This window comes from Notothenia rossii, assembly GCF_949606895.1.
Source record: "Notothenia rossii genome assembly, chromosome: 8".
Taxonomy (NCBI): domain Eukaryota; kingdom Metazoa; phylum Chordata; class Actinopteri; order Perciformes; family Nototheniidae; genus Notothenia; species Notothenia rossii.
The window spans coordinates 72,681,032-72,702,015 of record NC_136906.1 but is presented as its reverse complement, the minus strand read 5'-3'; the positions used below and the strand labels follow the sequence as shown (position 1 = coordinate 72,702,015).

The window sequence follows — 20,984 nt, the reverse complement described above, 5'->3', positions numbered from 1 at the left end:
AAAGCCCTCTATGCTCTTCCTGTCCTGAGGGGCTGTACGTGTAGTTCCCCTCTAGGTGGCAGCAGAGATTTCATTGGAGCACAAATCGCCACAGAAGAAGACTCTCCATAGTCGCACGGTGATGACACATCATCCGGAAAATGGAGAAAAAACACATGTCAGCTTTTGAATTGTACAAAACGTTGCCACCAGATTTGCCTCCTACTGCAACGAAGTCTCCCCTGCAGGTAGATATTATTTAACAAATGATATTGAGAACATTTCTGCCTGTTGCTATAAACTGTGATAGACTCAGCGGCTGGAGGAGGGGCAGTGTGAAACTAGCACATCCTCCTGATAGCTAGTTAGCTGTTCAACCAGGTTATCTGCTAACTATCTCACCTGTGTGTATGCTATGTTATATTACGTTTTAGGTGGCAAATAAGAAGAAAAGGAAAAAGGAGAATGGGGCCAGTAAGGTCAGCCTTAAAGCTCAAATAAAGCCTGAAAGGAAGCCTGAAAGGAAGAAAATGCGAAAGAAGTCTGCACAAAGAGAGGAGAGCCTTAAGGAAATTACAGAAGTAAGTTCTCCAAAGTACAAAGATAGATGCTATTGGGTGCTATTGTGTCATCCATGAAAATATGTTTGACTAGTATTATGTATTTGTATTTTTTTTTACCATATTGTTCAGTTATGTTCCATTGTGTTTATGCCTGTATTGCAGGATAAGGAGTGTGTAAATGGACATGGTGAGGCCGGAGAGGCTCTGGATGCTCTGCTGGCCGATCTGGCAAAAGTGAACAACAGCAAGGAGAGAGCGAGCAAGCTGTTCCAGTGGCTCATCAACCCCATTCCTGTCAAGTCCTTCTTCAGGTACACATGAGCATTCTCAATGTGTTTATTAACTAACATACATTTTGAAAAACACGTTACATTTTCTGGGCCGCAGTAAAGCAACATTGTGGTTAAAGAAAGCATTGAATTTGGTTAAAAATTCAAGTGCCATATTTCTTGGACCATTCACCGGCTAATCTTTTTCCTGTCTCTAAAGAGAAACATGGGAGAAGAAACCCATTCTTGTTCAACGAAAGAATCCAGATTACTACAAGGGACTATTCTCCACAGCCGAGTTTGATCGCATATTAAGACAGGTAAGGGTTTCAAACGTCACCTCGTCCATCCTTACTTTATCCTTAATTCCCCTATCTTTGTTGGTACATTTGTCGCTTATGCTATCATCCAGAAACATATTTTACACACTACATAATTCTACAGAGTTATTATCAATGTATTATTCTGGGTATTAAGGAATAATAATTAAATAATAAAAAGTACTTCCCTTTACTTAATGTGAGGACATTTCCTTTTTTTGAAAACACAAAAATAGTGTTTATTAGGAGACTGCATAACATAGGTTATTTAGTTAAATCCTGTCTTTGTTTAACATTTATTTAGCATATTGGATCTTTTGAATCTGTAACTGCAGGGACTTATAATAATCAAAGGAAGTTTGATGAGGTTTGCTTTTAATTTTTTTAAATGTATATAGAGAGAGAAACTTAATGAGAAGTAAATATTCATTAATTTGTATCTTTATTTGTTGTTCTTTTTTTTTATTTCTAGTGACAAAATACCCTGATATGTTATTTTGCCTGTTTGCATATTTATATTTATATCGTTGATATCATTAAAAGAAGAGCAACGACCAAGTGTGAAAAGAAATCTGTGACACTAGACTACATGTCTGCATTTTTCAATTAAAGGATGAAGTTCAGTATGGAGTGAACCTCGATGTCACGAGCTACACGAATGGCAAGAGGGAGACGCACAATCCTCCGGGGAGAGCTCTGCCCTTCACTGTGTGGGACTTCTATGAGGTAAGGCCACAGTGATGCAGGCAGCAGATTTACATACACTGATTATTACCAAGCACCCCTGCGATTGAGCTTTTTTAAACTGCTTATAATTGGATCCTTTGACAGCATGTTATCTGCCCCAGTTTTCTCTCTATGGGTATCATTGCGGCCCGTCCACACAGCGGCGTGCGTTGAAGCTTGCCGGCGGGCGTGTGAAACCCGACCAACAACCAATCACATGAATCTCCCGCCCCTGACAGACAAGCAGCGGTTTGATTGGTTAGAGCTTGTACTGGCATATGATTCGATTTTGCTGACGCTTCTGCCGAGGCTTCAAAAGTTGAACATTGCTCAACTTTTCCAGCGAGGCACGCCAGCAAAGCTCCGCTTGGCTTCCCACAATGCAGTTCGGCGAAAAGTGAATGGTGAAGCTTTCAACGCACGCCGCTGTGTGGACGGGCCGTTACAGTTTCCTCTCTCTTTGAGATATTCCAGAACCACTTTCATTAAAAAGTAGTTAGAAGCATGTTTTTGTATTCAGCAATATATTCCTTTTTTTATTTATTTTTCTGTGCTGCAAGCAAGAAGTCATTTTGTGCTTATAAAGTGAAATGTACCATATCTCCATCTCCCAGAGTGGCTGCTCCCTCCGCTTGCTGAATCCTCAGGCTTTCTCCTCCACCGTGTGGAACGTGCTCTCCACCCTCCAAGAGCAGTTTGGCAGCATGGCAGGAGCCAACGTGTGAGTATTTGGCAAAGTTATTATTCTGGAAGCATTTAGGACTCTATAGAATCTATAATGCATTTGTTCCCTTTGACCAGTTACCTTACGCCACCTGGAACACAAGGCTTCGCTCCACATTACGACGACATTGAGGCGTTTGTGGTTCAGCTGGAGGGGAAGAAGCATTGGAGAGTGTACAGCCCCAGGTGAGATACAGCAAGGAACCTTTGGAAGAACAACAGCAAGTTCATTTCACACTTTATTTGGCTACATTAACAACGCAGAAACTGGTAGATAATTGTAACGGTTTGAGATTGAACATCTAGTTTTATTTAGTTTTAGTTCATTTAGTTTTTATCATTTGAATTTGAACTTTTTTTATGCTCTACATTTACCATAATACAATCATGACACACTTAACCAGATTGAGTAATTGAGGGATGATGACCTCAATGTACGTTTTTTTTTCTGGGTTGTTTTTGTAGGTCAGAAGATGAAGTCTTACCCGTTCTCTCAAGTAGTAAGTAGAACAATATTTTCATTTATTTACAAAAACATTCAGTTAACTTTTTGTTCTAAGGATTGATTAATTATTATTTTCCTTATTTTCTAAATGTTGTATTGTTATTTATCATTGTCTGTCTGCCATATTTATTGTTGTCTTGTAAAGTCCTTTGTAGCTTTGTTTATGGCTATATAAACCCCTGTTGTTGTTATTATTATCTATAGAGAAATGTATTTGGCTCAATTTGGTCGGAAACAATGTTTGGGGATAATTATTTACTGTTGCACAAATCTTAAAAATGATATTCTCAGATGTTAATCCTTTGAGTTTCCTCATTAGCAAACTTCAATCAGACAAACATCGGGAAGCCCATCCTGGAAGTGGTGCTAGAGGCCGGGGACCTTCTTTACTTTCCCCGGGGATTCATCCACCAGGGTGACTGCCTACCAGATGCTCACTCGCTCCACATCACCGTCTCCTCTTTCCAGAAGAACAGCTGGGGGGATCTGCTGCACAAGGTGATACTTTCTGGTCAATGCCCTAATCACAAACCTACATAGTGAACAGAAGGCAGCTTCAGTTGGCATGTTCATTTATAACGCAGTACAGGATTAGCTAAGAGTTTTGGTTTTTTAAATATGTATTTCTTTGTATAATGTATACAGTATTTACGAATAGCATTTCCTTTGATACTTGGAGGTGGAAATGGAATTCAACCTACTGCTACTTTTGTGAGAGCTTTCACATTTGCTGATCTAGACACATTTATATTTTCTTAGAAGAAATATTTGAGCAATGAATAATTTGTTTGCAGCTAGATCAACATATTTGTTTAGGAATGCAAAAGAAGTGGAGCTGTTTTAGCACACGTGGTGTAACAAACCCTGACAATCAAATATGATAAAAAATAGTTCTAGTCATTTCTGGTGTATGGATACAAGCGTTGCAGTAGGTTAACAGTGCATTTAACCACTTTAATTAAAAAAAACAATATGTATTTTTTCATTTACCAAAGTTCTTTCCACTTTAAACTGCCCTCTTTCAGGTTGTCCCTGCAGCACTGGAAATAGCGATGGAGGAGGATGTGGAGTTCAGACAGGGCTTACCTCTGGATTACCTGACATACATGGGAGTACAGAACTCTGACAAAGTAATTCATCAGTCATTGTCTCATTTATTTATCACAGTCCCCATCCTTGTCTTTTTGACCAATTACCTCTCAATGACGCTCCTCCTCCTCCTCGTGTGTGTTTAGGATGACCCCCGCAGGACAAAGTTCTTCTCACGAGTTGAGCACCTGATGAAGAAGCTAACGACTTACGCCCCGGTCGATGCTGCCGTGGATCAGAAAGCCAGAGCCTTCCTGCATGACTGCCTTCCTCCCATGCTCACACCGGGTAAATGTAGCCATAAACTCACTTTACTTAATTGCGAAGGAAATTGCACTATTGCATTTAAGTGTTATTGATTTTTAAACTATACACAACAGCTTGAGATAAACACTTCTATTTTAACCCTTTCACACCATCTCTCACAGAGGAATTGGCCACCAGTGTACTGGGAGCATCTGCGAGGTGGGAGCATGGGCAGGTTATGGATGTAGGTGCAAAAATCACTGCCAAGACACGAGTCAGAGTTCTCCGTGGTGGATGTGCCAGGTAATGGAACATTTTGACGAGTATAACGGCACGTTCACACGCCTGTCTTTGACTGTGTGTTGTCAGGAACACCTGATTCAGTAATCCATTAGAGCAGGAATGTAAAATAAGACAATCTTAAAATGTAACTTTCTGTCTTCACAGATTATGCAGTGACGGAGAAGCTGTCCATCTTTACTACACAACAGAAAACTCCAGAGTTTACCACAAAGAGCAGCTCAAGAGTTTTGAAATTAAAGTAGAGGTAAGTTCATAAATGTTTTGCATGTTGTGTCCTTGTGCCGGGGCCACTGCCTCATTTTTTTTTTTGCCTTTCTTTCAGCACACCGACGCCATTGAGTTTCTGATCCATTCATATCCCAAATTTGTGACAGTAGGGAGTTTCCCGTGTGATTCTGCTGAAGACAGGGTATGTTGTGTTAAGTGCATATTATTTGCTGATTTTGGGCCTGTTATCAATTTTCTTTTGTCAATGTGCATGTTCTTATTTAAACATCCTGATTTACAGCAATATTCTAAATAATAATGATAATCTTTTGTTAAATAAGCAGTTTTCCTGATTCTTTGTTTTTCATTTCCCCCCCCCAGATCACTTTGGCTGAGCTGCTTTTTGACAGGGGGATTATCCACACTGCAGATGCTCTGTAGTGGCCACGGATTCTTCAGTCATGCATGAAAAGATTGTCTCTGTTCAAAATATTGCAAAAACACTTCTTGTTCCATGTACTCTTCATTGGTTCAACTGGAACGTTCAAGCTAAACAAACCATTTTTTAATTTACTCTGTTCAGCATCAAATAAACCTATAAGAAAGAATCTCATGTGTCATCTAACCAAAGCAACAACCAGTACAAAATGATTTTCATGACAAACGTCAAGTTTATTATCGGTTGATACAACTCATATTAAAGATTATTGGGAGATCCGACTCAAAAACAGATGACATCTTACATATTTGAGGATTTGATGGACGGTCACACAACATGACAGGACACATAGCAGGGAGGGGTGGTCTACTTCCAGGTCACCTCCTCACCAGGCTTCAGCTCCCTAAAGACACCAGAAGTAAAACAAGTCGTGTAAACTTCATATAAACACACATGCTTTCCTTCATCACTAAGCATTCCTCCATCTTACTCTTTACACATAGCATTACGTTTAAACTGGAGGGAAATGCATATTATATAGAAAAAGCATCAACATAAAAGAAAGTGCTCTGATAAATGTGGAGGAAATGTTTTTCTTACCTGCCGAACAAAAGGCTTTTGTTCCTGAACGTTGTCAGCTTCGAGTCCTGCAGTCTGTCAAGGTACCATCCGAAAACAAAGCCCATAGGCACCAGGATGTTTACCCAATGCTCACGGGCTAGGGATACAAAGTTGACCATGGTTTCTTCAGAAATAAGCAAAAGACAGACATAATGTAATGTTAATTATGTGGGACTGATGAAATACTCTGATTTAAAACCGGTTGGCTAACATTTACAGTAATAGTGACTTATCCTTTCAAAAAATAAGTTCACCAAAATACTTAATACTGACAGAATCATAGAAAACGTAAAATCTTGTAATTGCCTTAGCTTCTCTGTGGTGCAGATATTGGCAAAACAGGTGCTACAATCTGACCTGAAGCCCTACACAGAAGACTGACACAGAACTACACTTTTGTCTTGAATAAATTGCATCTTTATCTGAGGGCCTTCACAAAACTAGTCTGATTCTGTGTCACAAATAGAGCAGCATGAACATATTACTAAGGGGGAATTTATAAGCTTACACAAAGCCAACTACATTAAGCCGTGACCGATTACATCTTTTCAAATCTTTGTTTTCCAGATTTAAGGTGACCTTACTTATGCTGACAAACACAACAAAAGGGATTGTTTTTGAAAATGACATTGTTGCTAATGTTTGTCTGAGCTGATTTGTTTGTAGGTGAGGGTGATCTCTAAATTCAATAAATTAAATCTCTAGTTAATTTATATGAAACAGGTAGAGTAAATAATCTCAAACCACATGATGTACTTCTTAAATTTAATATATGCATTATAGCAACCCACAAAATAGTTTAATTGCACACTAAAACAACTCACTGCACCACAGCCACCAGTTTACTAATCAGCTAGCTAGCTAGCATTATACATATGTGTCAGGTTTTCGTTGAGAATGTTATTTCAGTTAAATTATTTTGTGCTTACAACAGTTAACATATCAGATTATAATAAAACCAAAAAAGAAAGAGACACGATGTAGGAATATGCAGGATATTACCTTGTGTTGACGCTCGTCGTGGCCTTCAGCTCTTCTCTTACCAGGCAGAGGACATTGGACTCTTCCAACTGTGCAAAGGCGACAGTGCTACATGAGCAACATAAATAAAATGTATTACAGTGATCACCCTGGCTGTGGATTGTAATATCAATTGTCACTCATGAATTGGAAAATGTAAAGCAAATCTATTGAATTGTCTTGATAACATGAACAAACGTTTTATTTTCTTATACTTTTAATTTTGTTCTAACACCGCCCTACTTGGTACGGTCCTTTGCCCTTTCACACATGATGCAGCGGCAAAGATGTCTGCTAATCAAGTGTGTACTGAAAACGCTAGCCAAAATGTCTTAATGTTACAATTATAGAACATTTTCTTATTTTTTTTTCTATTTGAACGGGAAAATTTTCGCATTTCCTCGTATTAAGTGGTACGTTGCACCTTTCTCCGTCGAGCCAAGCCACTTACATCCACAAGTTTAGTGTAGCTAGCATGCTAAAAAGACATACATCGCAGGGTACTTTGTTATCGGTGTTGCTAACTAGCTGTAGCTGGCAATCTAAATTGTGTTTACTTTTAAATTGACTCACTGCTTGATGAGCCAGCCGTATATTTGATAGACCTTACTTATGCAGCATAACACTATTGCATCGTATAGGTTCATTTATACTTGTTACGGTTTTTTTTCTCCAAAGATTTAAATGAATGAGTTCTCAGTCGTAAACAAAGTAATAGAGCCATAGTAGTTGAGATTTAACTGCATTGTTTATTTGGGTGGTTGTTTTGTTTTAATCATTGATCATCTATATTGTACTTTCAGGGAGACAACTAAAGAAATATGACGTCCATTATTAAGCTGACAGCAGTGTCAGGGGTGCAGGAGGAGTCTGCCCTGTGTTACCTGCTGCAGGTGGATGAGTTCCGCTTCCTCCTGGACTGTGGCTGGGATGAGACTTTCTCAATGGACATTATCGATGCTATGAAACGGTATGGTATCCCTCTTATTATTAGATCAGTTTCCTCCTTGTTCTGCTAATTTGACGTTTATGTGATGTCCATTTTCCCTTCAGATATGTTCATCAGGTTGATGCCGTGCTCCTCTCCCACCCTGACCCCCTACACCTGGGAGCCCTGCCATACGCTGTGGGGAAACTAGGTCTAAACTGCACTATATATGCCACAATCCCCGTCTACAAGATGGGTCAGATGTTCATGTATGATCAGTTTCAGGTAAGAAAGGGACGTCATGCATGTTAAATAATGTATTAAGAGAGCTTGTTTGCATGACTAACATTTATGTTTATTCATATCTCCACTTAGTCTCGAAACAACAGTGAAGATTTCACACTGTTCACCCTGGATGATGTGGACTGTGCTTTTGATAAAATCCAGCAGCTGAAATACTCTCAGATTGTTAATCTGAAAGGTGAGTTAGTTGCAGACCCTTACTAGTCAGGATCCACCCCTGTTTATGTATCAACGATAACCATATTTTGTATATCTTTATTTTTACCCAATAGGAAAAGGGCACGGTCTTTCCATCACTCCTCTTCCAGCTGGTCACATGATCGGAGGAACTATTTGGAAAATAGTGAAGGATGGAGAGGAGGAGATTATTTATGCTGTTGACTTCAACCACAAGAGAGAAATGTGAGTACACGCCAAACAATGAGAAATGGAAAATTCGTTTCTAGATTGGCTATTAGTTCTTAACCTTTATAACTCTGTTTCTATATTCTAGTCACCTGAACGGCTGCGTGTTGGACAGCATAAGTCGTCCTTCTTTGCTTATCACAGACTCCTTCAATGCTAGATATGTACAGCCGCGTCGCAAACAGAGAGATGAGCTGCTTCTTAGTAAGTGATCTTTACGTGCCTCTATAGTAGAAATGTATAATTGAACCCTTCGCCCTACAAACATATCTGGAAAAAGGAGTATAGACTAAATAATACACCAATTTACCAAATTATAACCTGTAGTTAAATTATTCATCTCATCTGAAAATAACTAAAGTTAATGTTTTTTTTAGAAAACTATTTGTATATTGTGTTAATAAGTCTGTGTCCTACAATAATTACAATCCCCCCCCCCCACTGAGAGTGTGTGATACTAAATGAGAAACAATGGACAGTCTCAATAATTACTTCACGCAGAAACAGTCAAATTAAGACTGTAGGAACAGATTCTTTTGAACAAGGATTACACTTTTGTTTTACCCTGTGTTCCTTTTGTGTTTTTATCATCCCCTCCTCCAGTTCTGTAAAATAACTTTTTGAAAAAATGAGTTTATCTTCAAAAATAACCTACATTTTTTTTACTCACAGCCAATGTAATGGAGACTCTTCGCGGTGACGGTAATGTCCTGATCGCCGTGGATACAGCGGGCCGTGTGTTGGAGCTGGCTCAGCTGCTGGACCAGATTTGGAGAACAAAGGATGCCGGGCTGGGAGCCTACCCTCTCGCTCTGCTCAACAACGTCAGCTATAATGTGGTGGAGTTCTCCAAGTCCCAGGTACCACTGGTTTTCACACTTTATACAGTTTCATCGCACCGGCCACAAGACTGTTAAACACCGGAACTTTTGAAAGAACATCCATAACATTCATCTGTTTGCAACTTATATATATCAATATTCCAATTACCTGTATATAGACTATTCTGCACTATTCCTATTATATTCTATTTTATTATCTGTTTTATTGTGTTGCACTGTTGGAGGAGCCTAATGCTGCGTTCACACCGGACGCGATGCGAGTTTTGGGGGCGATCACATGTAAAGTCAATGCAGAGACGCAGACAGACGCGAATTCGCTCCGACGGCGCGCATGAAGCGGTGGACGTGGTTCGAATCACGCGATTGGAGAGGGCCGCGTCAAATGCGAGAGTTCCATTTTTTCAACTCGAGCGTCAAATTCACGTGGCGCGTTCTCGCGAAAGCCAATCAGCGTTGGGATTCCCTCTGACGTCCTGCTGTTGATCAGTTGTAAAGATGGAAGAGATGATCGTTGTGGCTGTGAGTGGGTTCCCGGAGATTTACGATACAATGTCGTAGCCTATATCAACCGGGACCGCAACAAAAAGGAGCTGGCTTGGAGGAGAATAAGAAACCGGACACGGCGTTTGTTGCTACGTTTGTAGGACTTCCACAGAAGGTACAAAGCAGCAATAGTTGTTATATCCTCCATGGTCAAGGACAGAAATAACCAAAACGATCTTGCATGGAAGTGTAAACAACCTCAACTGCCCGTCAACGGCGCGACGCGTCAACAGTATGTCTGTTTTGAATGACGCGATAAAACAAACTGCAAGCCGCGGTGAAACTGCAAGCCGCGGTGAAACTTGAGCGATTGGCCGGTGTGAACGCAGCATTACTTTAATTGTCATAACAACACTGTTGCTAACACTGTTGCTATGTACAAATTACAATTAAGCCTTGGATCTTGAGATGATATCATACTCTTCTTCTCCTGCCTTGTTAATTAACCATCAACATTCTTAAGATTCAGAATGACTTTATATAATAACATTAATGTGTTCTTCCTGTAGGTGGAGTGGATGAGTGACAAACTCATGAGGTGTTTTGAAGACAAGAGAAACAACCCCTTCCAGTTCCGTCACCTGACGCTGTGCCACAGTCTGGCAGACCTGGCCCGGGTGCCCAGCCCTAAAGTGGTGCTTTGCAGCCAGCCTGACCTCGAGGCCGGCTTCTCCAGAGAACTCTTCATCCAGTGGTGCCAAGACGCCAAAAACTCTGTCATCCTGACCTACCGCACCACACCTGGAACCCTGGCCCGCTACCTCATCGACAACCCCGGAGAGAAGATGCTGGATCTGGAGGTGAGAGCGGCAGTCACGATGATAACTCACTGTGTTTATCTCTTGATTGCAGCCCCATGGGGAAGAGCCTGTCTGTCACATTTCAGACTCATAACTCTTTACTCCATGTCCATGCTTCATTCCTCTCATCATCACAGGTGAGGAAAAGAGTGAAGCTCGAAGGCAAGGAACTGGAAGAATTCCTCGAAAAAGACAAAGTAAAGAAAGAAGCAGCTAAAAAACTTGAACAAGCTAAAGAGTAAGTCGAAAGAGAAATGTTGTATGCCTGTAAAAAACTAAGTTTGATTCATACTATTTTATTCTCTTTTAACAGCTTAAAAGGAAAATATGTAAAAAGCCAATAGATATGCAAATAGTGCTCTGGCTTGAACATTTAAAACAGGCTATTTAAATGCTAATCTTAAAATGGAAGATGACACTTGACAACATGTATACTCCAGGGTTCTTACGGTCATTAAAAAAAGTGGAAAAGTCATGGTAATTCAAAATGCTAATTCCAGGCCCTGGAAAAGTTATGGAAAACAATATGTTTCCCAAAGTCATGGAAATGTAATTAAAGTTGCATCAAATATAATTTATATTTTAGCTAATCGCCAAAATAGTAATATTATAATGATAATAAATACTGTGTCGTATTAATGAAACGTAAAATGGCATTTAACTGACGAGGTGTTTTGCTGGTGAGAGATTTTAGTTGCTTTAGCCTGTAGAAGCTAGTAAGCGTACTATTTGATTTGTTTTAGATCGGCACAACATGTTTCATAGGCAGACCTTATTTTCCTGTTCCATGTTAAAAAAAGAGTAATTGTTTTGGTCATGGAAAATTAGGTAAAGGTCATGGAAAGGTCATTGGTGAAAAGGTGTATGAACCCTGATACTCAGCAACTGTAGAAAAATGGGTTTTAAAATTGATGGCAAAAACAAGGAGAACACACACACACACACTTTTAGGGAAGTTGCTCTTTGATCCCATCCGTATTATCGGAAAACTATGCATATGTACACAGTTAATGTTTATTCTAATGCACTTTGCAGGGTGGACGTAGACTCGAGTGAAGAGAGTGATATGGACGACGATCTGGATCAGCCCGTTGTGTTGAAAACTAAACATCACGACCTGATGATGAAGAGTGAGGGCAGCCGCAAAGGCAGCTTCTTCAAACAAGCCAAAAAGTCTTATCCGATGTTCCCCACACACGAGGAGAGAATCAAATGGGACGAGTATGGGGAGATTATCAGGTACTGCAACAGTGATACACATGGACATCAGATCACAGGAAGATGGACTAAGAGTGTAAAGACTATTTGATGCTTTTGTTAATAAGCCAGAGTTGTTTTTTCACAGGCTAGAAGATTTTCTGGTTCCTGAGCTGCAAGCCACAGAGGAGGAGAAAAACAAACTGGATTCGGGGATGACCAATGGAGACGAGCCCATGGACCAAGATCTCTCTATTGTTCCCACCAAATGTGTCTCCAGCATAGAAAATCTCGAAATTAGGTCAGTGATTCCTTAAAGGGGCCCGAACATGCACCTTTTCCGGTTCAAATGTCTATGTTGTGCCTCTCATACCGCCCGTTCACCCTCTGTCTGAAACCATGGCCAAACAATTTGTTGGGGTGCTAGCCAATAGTAGCACGAGTGTTACGTAGTGAGTCACTACATTTACGGAAGTCAACAAAGGAGGCCAATTTAGGCGTTTCAGGCAAGGGGAGTGTGATGGAGAGACACTTTGGGATTGTAGCCTTTGCAGACAATTTAAATGCAGGAAATGGAAAACCCCAAAAAGTATAACTTGGCCCCTTTTTTTAAATCTGTCTTCCTCTGTGAAAAGAACTCTACAGACTTAAAGGTAGGGTAGGTAAGAATGGAGAAACCAGTTAGAGTGCGCTAGAATTTGAAAGTACGCAGACGAAACAAATCTGCCCTTTCCTTCAGACTTCCTCACAGAGCCCCTCCTCCAACACAAACGAACACGCGCACATGACCAATGAGGGCACGAGATAAGTTTGTACACAGATGGAAGGCTGACAGGCAGGTAGGCCATCCAGTTATTTTAGCCGGGCCGGCTCAGATGATTGGTCGTGCTTTTTACAGCGCCACAGCTTCCACAGATGACATTTTTTTAATGGATTTATTGTCAAAGCATTTCAGATATTCATTGCTATCGGGATGTTAAGAGCATTCCATGGAATATAACAAAAAGTGTTTCTGAAGTGAATGACCTACCCCACCTTTAAGTTCTAAATATGTCTCACCTCCCTTTTGAACTGCCACTAGTGCTGATCATCTGCCAACTGCTCCGTGCTGTGGGGTGCTGGACGCCCTCCAGGTGTGAATATTTGAATTTGAGGCTAATTATTGTTTGAAAAAAAGCTTATGTCTACTCAGCAAACGGCTCCTGGAAAAATGACAAACGCTCTCAGGAAGTCTTGTCTGTGCTCGTGTTCGACTATGTTTGACAATTACGAAAGAGCTTTATCCTGTCTTCAATCTTCCGCAGAGCGAGGATATCGTACATAGACTACGAAGGTCGCTCCGATGGCGACTCCATCAAGAAGATTATTAATCAGATGAAGCCCAGGCAGCTGGTGATCGTTCGCGGGTCGCCGGAGGCCAGCCTCGACCTGGCAGAGTCCTGCAAAGCTTTCAGCAAGGACATCAAAGTGTACACGCCCAAACTGCAGGAGACCATCGACGCCACGAGCGAAACACACATCTACCAGGTCAGCCTCTAAATGCTTCTCTCTGTTTGGAGACTGAATTATTGGAGGGAAATGTTGTCCTTTAAATGTGTTTTTAAAAGATTCATAAAGGTTCTGTAGGGCTGAATGTTCTAAATGTAATAACGAAAGGAAATATTAGTTTATGAAACAAAAAACCTCTAACTAATAAGAAGTACTTTTAAAAAAGTCTTTCATGGGCTTTCAGGGAGTTTCTCATCTACCTTTTTCATCCCTCTGCATCCATACAGCCCAGGAGTCCCTCATATAATAATAAACTAAGGGCGCCCCCTCATGGTCAAAATAGAACACATTACATAAGAAATATCACATGCATCACAAAGCTGTACACATTACAAACAGCACAGCCAACATTAATTAGACGGCATGATCAAACATCAACGTTAACAGCCCTATTCTGCTTTGAGAAAGTAAATCCTGATAAATCTGATAATGTTAGTTGCAATTTAAAACCCCATGGCAATAGACTAGAGCTTAGAGCAGCGGTCGTGTGAGGCGCGCCTCCCCCGGGGGGCGCCAGAGAGCTTCCGGAGAGGCGCAGTGTGAGAAAGAAATAACCAGAAACAGTGAAATCTAGCTTGTTAACTTCAGCCAACTTTATGCTAGCGGCAACATGGATCGATTTTTAGTGAAGTTACCTAAAGGGAGAGAGGAGACAGCGTCTGGCAGAAAACGGAGGAAGCATGACCACGATTATTTGAAGCTAGGATTTTCATGGACCGGTCCTGGCAGGGGCGGACTGGCCATGTTGACGGCCGGCTCGGTTCGCTGACGGCCGGCACCGTCCCTTATTTTAATTTGAATAATACTTACTTTGATCAAAAGTACCGGTCAAGGCTGCAGCCAGAGGATGATCTGTGTTTATTCCTGTCTACATTGCATCCCCGCATCATCCGCCTGTGCGCATCAAAGACGCAGACTCATTGTTCGCACTAAAGTAGGGGTGAGGGCAATAAGGAGGCAAAGTTGACGTTCAGTGTGTTGCCGGGAGCATATAAGGAGGATTTATCCACGATGTTGAAAAAAGTTGTTGTTTAATGTTTTAAGGAGGTGACGCTACTCAGCCAATCAAATGGGTGCAGTCAGTGAGTCAGCACGATAGATTCAAACACAGAGACGAGAAGAGAGAAACAGTCGGAGTCATTTCAAATGGCGTGCTCAAAAAAGAGAAAGCTAGACAGCGTAAACAGAGCATGTAATGACATTTTGTCTTACTGGACTTCTTTGAAATGCAATTGAATACCCCTGCATTATAGCAACAACAACAATAATAATTATAATAATAGCAATGATAATTGGGTGGGGGGGGCGCGGCACAGCTGTTCTTATGTTCTCTGAGGGGAGGCTCACCTTCCTACACTTTGAAAACCACTGGCTTAGAGGTTAACTGCTCCCAGGTTGAGTTTTTTTAATGAAAGAATAAAAGCATCCTCCGTGACAGGCTGGTGTCTTCATCTTGTCTCATCTTGTCTCATCTTGTCTCAATCTTGTCTCATCTTGTCTTCATCTTGTCTCATCTTGTCTCAATCTTGTCTCATCTTGTCTTCATCTTGTCTTCATCTTGTCTCATCTTGTCTTCATCTTGTCTTCATCTTGTCTCCATCTTGTCTTCATCTTGTCTTCATCTTGTCTCATCTTGTCTTCATCTTGTCTCATCTTGTCTTCATCTTGTCTTGTCTCATCTTGTCTCAATCTTGTCTCATCTTGTCTCAATCTTGTCTCCATCTTGTCTCAATCTTGTCTTGTCTCATCTTGTCTCATCTTGTCTCAATCTTGTCTCATCTTGTCTTCATCTTGTCTCATCTCATCTTGTCTCCATCTTGTCTTGTCTCATCTTGTCTTCATTTCGTCTCATCTTGTCTTCATCTTGTCTCATCTTGTCTTGTCTCATCTTGTCTAATCTTGTCTCCATCTTGTCTCAATCTTGTCTCCATCTTGTCTCAATCTTGTCTTGTCTCATCTTGTCTTCATCTCGTCTCATCTTGTCTCCATCTTGTCTCCATCTTGTCTTGTCTCATCTTGTCTTCATCTTGTCTCCATCTTGTCTCCATCTTGTCTTGTCTCATCTTGTCTTCCTCTCGTCTTCATCTTGTCTCATCTTGTCTCATCTTGTCTTCATCTTGTCTCCATCTTGTCTCCATCTTGTCTTGTCTCATCTTGTCTTCCTCTCGTCTTCATCTTGTCTCATCTTGTCTCATCTTGTCTTCATCTTGTCTCCATCTTGTCTCAATCTTGTCTTGTCTCATCTTGTCTTCATCTCGTCTTCATCTTGTCTCCATCTTGTCTTGTCTCATCTTGTCTTCCTCTCGTCTTCATCTTGTCTCATCTTGTCTCATCTTGTCTTCATCTTGTCTCATCTTGTCTCCATCTTGTCTCATCTTGTCTTCCTCTCGTCTTCATCTTGTCTCATCTTGTCTCAATCTTGTCTTGTCTCATCTTGTCTTCATCTCGTCTTCATCTTGTCTCATCTTGTCTCATCTTGTCTCAATCTTGTCTTGTCTCATCTTGTCTTCATCTCGTCTTCATCTTGTCTAATCTTGTCTCATCTTGTCTCAATCTTGTCTCATCTTGTCTCAATCTTGTCTTGTCTCATCTTGTCTTCATCTTGTCTTCATCTTGTCTCATCTTGTCTCATCTTGTCTCAATCTTGTCTCATCTTGTCTCAATCTTGTCTCATCTTGTCTCAATCTTGTCTCAATCTTGTCTTGTCTCATCTTGTCTTCATCTTGTCTTCATCTTGTCTCATCTTGTCTTCATCTTATCTTCATCTTGTCTCATCTTGTCTTCATCTTGTCTCATCTTGTCTCATCTTGTTTCACTTGTCTCACTTGTCTCATCTTGTCTTCATCTTGTCTCATCTTGTCTCACTTGTCTCATCTTGTTTCACTTGTCTCACTTGTCTCATCTTGTCTTCATCTTGTCTCATCTTGTCTCACTTGTCTCATCTTGTCTCATCTCGTTGTCACGGTACAGGTTCGATTGAAAGACTCCCTGGTGAGCTCGCTGCAGTTCTGCAAGGCCAAGGACACGGAGCTGGCGTGGATCGATGGCGTGCTGGACATGCGCGTGGTGAAGGTGGACACAGGTGTGATGCTGGAGGAGGGAGTGAAGGAGGAGACGGAGGAGGGCGAGATGCCCATGGAGGTCGCTCCTGAACTGGATATCGACCAAAACGCGACGGCGGTGGCCGCCCAGCGCGCCATGAAGAGTCTGTTCGGAGAGGACGAGAAGGAGGTGTCCGAGGAGAGCGACGTCATCCCCACGCTGGAGCCGCTGCCTTCCAATGAGGTAAGGCGGGAACACGAGGAAATGTGTTGCAACGATCTGTCATTATTTCTGATTATGAATTTAGGGGTTTTGGAAAAGTGTCATTTATTATTCTAAGTATTTGGGTTTCCACTGAAGTGTTAACAATTCGAAAAGTTTTAACAAAGACAAGATGCAATATTTAGCAAGATCAGTGGCACCTCATTTTGATAAGCAGATTTCCAGGAATACATGTTGGAATTATCCTTTCGGGGTTCTAGGATTTTCAGGATACATTTGACCCCAATTCACTCACAAGCTATTCGTGAGGCTTTGAATAAACACAATTAGTATCTAGTTTTGCATGGTCCCATTAATTCAATATTTATTTATATATTTTTTCCAATTAATTTCATGACATGACTGAAAGATCTTGAACATTTGGATGGAAAAAACACCTACTCAATCTCCCTGATTTAAAAAAAAAAGAAAACCAGAATCTATAAATATGCAAATATAGAGATTTTCATTTCAAAAAAGCTGACCACAAGCTGTCTCCCACTGAATAGTCCACTCTCCGTAATTGCTGTCTCAAATCATCACCCGAAGATGTTAAACTGAGATTTAAGTGTGAGATCAGATAAATGTTCTCACTTTGACGAAAGTCCAAAATGTGATTTAAGCAACAATGACCAAAACGGCTAACGTACTTAATAGTCTTTGCATTAATGTGAATTATTGATGGCCATAAAATAGCACAAGCAGCAGATGACTTCTAGGTGTCCTGCAGCTAGTGGACGTAAACCATTACTCCTAAAACGGCATGTTGCCTGGCCACAGGAGAAAAGACAGTTTTCTCAAGGTGAGTGGTACAGATCAGCGTGAGCCTGATTGAGAAGGCGTTGTAACACCATTCCACCAGTGTGTGTCCACAAGGTTGTATAAGCACTTGAGACAGGCCTCAGTGTGATTGGCGCTCTCTTCCGCTCTCCCTGCAGATGCCAGGCCATCAGTCGGTGTTCATCAACGAGCCTCGCCTGTCAGACTTCAAGCAGGTCCTGCTGAGAGAGGGCATCCAGGCCGAGTTCGTGGGAGGAGTGCTGGTCTGCAACAACATGGTGGCCGTCCGCAGGGTGAGTTGTCCGTCCCACTGGCTCAGAGTGTGCTGTCCGTCAGCTCGCTGCAACACGAGTCCCCGCTAACAACGTACAGCGAGCAGCGCAGAACACATAGGACACAGGCTTGTTTTACGCCTACACACTGGAAATTCAAGATTCAAGGCTTTTATTCTCATTCGTACATAGTCTAGTTATGTCGATGAAAGTCTTAGGTCCCAGGCTCCTCCAACAGAGCAACACAATACAACAGATACAATTGTCCAAGTGAATGCAATAAAAATAGAAATAGAAATAGTGCCATAGGAGTCTATATACGTGATACATAATTTGTAAGACAGGTGAATGTTATGGATGTTCTTAGTTCAGGTTGAGTTTTATTCCAAATGTATTCATATTTATAAGTCCATGTGCAAGGAAGGTGCATAGTTAATATACAGCCACCGTTTTAATGAAATTAGAAGCAGGTAGAATTTAAGGACCAATTAAAATTAAGTATCCAATTAATTTAAAGAATTTGAACAATTATTTTGCTAGAAATCCCTTCCCATGTCTTGTCCGTCACCCTCCTGACACTTCTATTGTATGTATATCATTTATTAATGCAACAAATATCTAATTTATCTTGAGATATAGGAGGTATTTATTTCCCTAAATATTGTTGACGGAGCCGTCAGAAGTACCGATGCATAGCCAGAAATTGTCCACATTAGACATGCTAATATTGTTGAGGATATTATATATTGTTGCTAATAATAACCAGAGGAAGCAGAAGTTGTAAACTGTAGTTACAATAGATTAAGGCTGATCAGTATTTAACAACATAGTCATTTAATATAACATTACAAATAATCAATTTGGCCCTGGGGTTAATAGTATCTTAGTTCTGTGTTAGGGCTGGTTGTCGATGGTTTATAGGCTAAGGTGTATTTACTTGTGCATTCTATAATAAAATACCAGTGCTTAATAAAAAAAAGGAACATTAAACACAAAGGGAAGTTAATACAGCCCGCCTAAATAGGATTTCCTTCTTCTTTTTTTTATACCCGGCGGCATAACAAAACATCTCGGCTCAGAAGAAACGCACATAAAAATAATCACAGACAGAACTTAACAACTAAAGGAAAAGTAAGAGGGAGCCAGGGTACCACCAGCAAAATGCATAATTGACAAGAACTTAAAAATAACCCCAGAACTCGCAACCCAGAAAAACGAGATCAAAGCGAGCTGAGGCTTTTAACGGAGTGTGTCCTCGTGTGTGTGTGTGTGTGTTTTTTAAACGGGAAATCTTGAAGTGGAACGCTTCGTCACACATTTAAGTCTGTGAACAGTGTGTGGGAATGATTTGGAAGCGTATTTATTTCAGAGGTCAGCATACAGGGCTTGTATCTGATATGTTAAAATGTGGAGCCATGTTGTTTGAAATGTTAATGAATGGACCCGTGTGACCTGTGCATCTTTGTCCAGACGGAGGCCGGGCGCATCGGGCTGGAAGGATGCCTGTGTGACGACTACTATAAGATCCGGGAGCTGCTGTATCAGCAGTACGCCGTGGTATAGAAGCAGGAGGAGGAGGAAGAGGAGGAAGTGGAGGAAGAGGAGGAGACGCAGCAGAAGAGCAAACCACGGCAGTACAGAGACAATCCTTTACGAGGACTTTACCCAGAGGAGCAGAGTGTACCACACTCCCTCTGCCTTATGGGGGGCTCCAGCTGTTTCACTGCAAACCCTGTTGTATATTTTCCCTTTTTATAATTTTTCCTTTTTTTCTAGATAATGTTTCTTCTTTTTTTTTTATTGTTAGTTTACCTCTTTGAATTGAGACAGATGCTGTCCCTGGACTGACCTCTTTGTAATCAACTCCTCCCTCTGTACAGTCCTGATGCACTGGATGGGAAAATGGTGTTTCCCCCCCATCCTGTTGTCATTAAAAAACAGATTTTTTTTTTCAAACACGCGTCCCAGATTTCCGCATTTGGGGTACTGAACCCTCTTAACTACTTTTAATACTTTTTGAGTAAAGTGGGGCCGCAGCATCAAGAATCTAAATGTGGCTTCACGTTGTGTGCACAATTCTTAAGCTTTGTAAAAAAATGACTCTCTCACACATTCACCGCTCCATATACTGTTTAATAGATGTGTTAGTTTGCCTCATACTGAGCATTGACAGGTGTTTTGTCATCTCAATTTTCCCACTTATCAGTAAAATTGTTATCATGCCATTTACAATACTTTCTTTTTTCCTTTGGTTCAATTGATGTGGATATATTTACACTAGAATTGGACATCAAGGTAAATGACAGAGGACTTCAAGTTAAATGACAGAAGAGATATATATATAAACCTATTCCCTATACTAAAATATAATTTCAATTCCCATACAAACACTGAATGTTTTCTAAATGCAGCGCTTGTGTTTCTCACGTTGGTGAAGATGTAACTCCATTTGCATCTGTTTTGTCACATTTGTTTTTTTATTTGCATCGGGGTTTTTTTTGCACCCGTCGTCCACCATACACACACACATCCAGATAGGACACACTGGACTAACCCCCATGAAATAACCAGAGTCCTTGTGCGTAAAATAGCCGTGAATATTCCTTAAACTAATAGTGAAGTTTTACTGCCGAAGCTACCAAATGATCCCCGGCTCTATCCATATTTGATGGGTTTTACACAACATTTACTGCCTACTAGGTCACCTAGTTCCTGCAGTAACACCAGATGGAGACATTTTGCAGCTGCTTCTAACCGGCCTCTGAATACCCATATCAAATCTGCCCATGCAGCAGGACCATCTGTAATACAGCGGTGAGATGACATTGTCCCTGAAGTGATAACTGGGATTGAATATAACTCAGCATGCAATCTAGTGAGCCAGGATTACTGCTCCTCTCTTTATTTCAGGCAACATTTCTCTTGCAGCAAAAACACTTATTTTATTTATATATATATATACCTCCCTGGCTGTTGGTGACAGGGCAAAAAAGGAAAAAGAAATGGTTCTGCAGTTTGTTTTCTTATCTTTCTCAGGCACACATGGATATGCA

General features: G+C 40.9%; 3 protein-coding genes across 3 annotated transcripts; 2 read left to right on the top strand and 1 right to left on the bottom strand.

Annotated features, from left to right (window-relative positions):
* Positions 1-50: 50 nt before the first annotated feature.
* riox1 (ribosomal oxygenase 1) lies at positions 51-5,538 on the top strand. The gene is made up of 15 exons (XM_079641888.1): positions 51-227; positions 414-560; positions 705-853; positions 1,032-1,131; positions 1,744-1,857; positions 2,472-2,578; positions 2,659-2,766; positions 3,046-3,080; positions 3,405-3,583; positions 4,111-4,215; positions 4,321-4,462; positions 4,603-4,723; positions 4,868-4,967; positions 5,046-5,132; positions 5,312-5,538. Exons 1-15 carry the CDS (start codon positions 141-143, stop codon positions 5,369-5,371), a joined length of 1,641 nt encoding a protein of 546 aa, XP_079498014.1. The 5' UTR covers positions 51-140; the 3' UTR covers positions 5,372-5,538.
* Positions 5,539-5,578: 40 nt separating this feature from the next.
* ndufb1 (NADH:ubiquinone oxidoreductase subunit B1) lies at positions 5,579-7,078 on the bottom strand. Its single transcript, XM_079641889.1, has 3 exons — positions 6,993-7,078; positions 5,970-6,114; positions 5,579-5,772 (listed from the first exon to the last, which is right to left on the bottom strand). The coding sequence occupies exons 2-3, from the start codon at positions 6,107-6,109 to the stop codon at positions 5,736-5,738; spliced, it is 177 nt and encodes a 58-aa protein (XP_079498015.1). The 5' UTR covers positions 6,110-6,114; positions 6,993-7,078; the 3' UTR covers positions 5,579-5,735.
* A 15-nt stretch (positions 7,079-7,093) lies between these two features.
* Positions 7,094-19,642, top strand: cpsf2 (cleavage and polyadenylation specific factor 2). Its single transcript, XM_079641887.1, has 15 exons — positions 7,094-7,423; positions 7,814-7,980; positions 8,064-8,223; positions 8,314-8,419; positions 8,514-8,643; positions 8,735-8,850; positions 9,319-9,506; positions 10,541-10,831; positions 10,969-11,069; positions 11,867-12,070; positions 12,177-12,329; positions 13,333-13,555; positions 16,547-16,861; positions 17,818-17,952; positions 19,402-19,642. Exons 2-15 carry the CDS (start codon positions 7,832-7,834, stop codon positions 19,492-19,494), a joined length of 2,364 nt encoding a protein of 787 aa, XP_079498013.1. The 5' UTR covers positions 7,094-7,423; positions 7,814-7,831; the 3' UTR covers positions 19,495-19,642.
* The last annotated feature ends 1,342 nt before the right edge of the window (positions 19,643-20,984 follow it).

Bases quoted from the DNA above. Each gene is read 5' to 3' on its own strand.
- riox1 (XM_079641888.1), top strand. From the start codon at position 141: ATGGAGAAAAAACACATGTCAGCTTTTGAATTGTACAAAACGTTGCCA. The intron at 3,584-4,110 runs GTGATACTTTCT...GCCCTCTTTCAG, and splicing joins GGGGGGATCTGCTGCACAAG to GTTGTCCCTGCAGCACTGGA. The intron at 4,724-4,867 runs GTAATGGAACAT...CTGTCTTCACAG, and splicing joins CTCCGTGGTGGATGTGCCAG to ATTATGCAGTGACGGAGAAG.
- cpsf2 (XM_079641887.1), top strand. From the start codon at position 7,832: ATGACGTCCATTATTAAGCTGACAGCAGTGTCAGGGGTGCAGGAGGAG. The intron at 8,644-8,734 runs GTGAGTACACGC...TCTATATTCTAG, and splicing joins TTCAACCACAAGAGAGAAAT to TCACCTGAACGGCTGCGTGT. The intron at 9,507-10,540 runs GTACCACTGGTT...TTCTTCCTGTAG, and splicing joins TGGAGTTCTCCAAGTCCCAG to GTGGAGTGGATGAGTGACAA.
- ndufb1 (XM_079641889.1), bottom strand. From the start codon at position 6,109: ATGGTCAACTTTGTATCCCTAGCCCGTGAGCATTGGGTAAACATCCTG. The intron at 5,773-5,969 runs GTAAGAAAAACA...TGGTGTCTTTAG, and splicing joins AAAAGCCTTTTGTTCGGCAG to GGAGCTGAAGCCTGGTGAGG.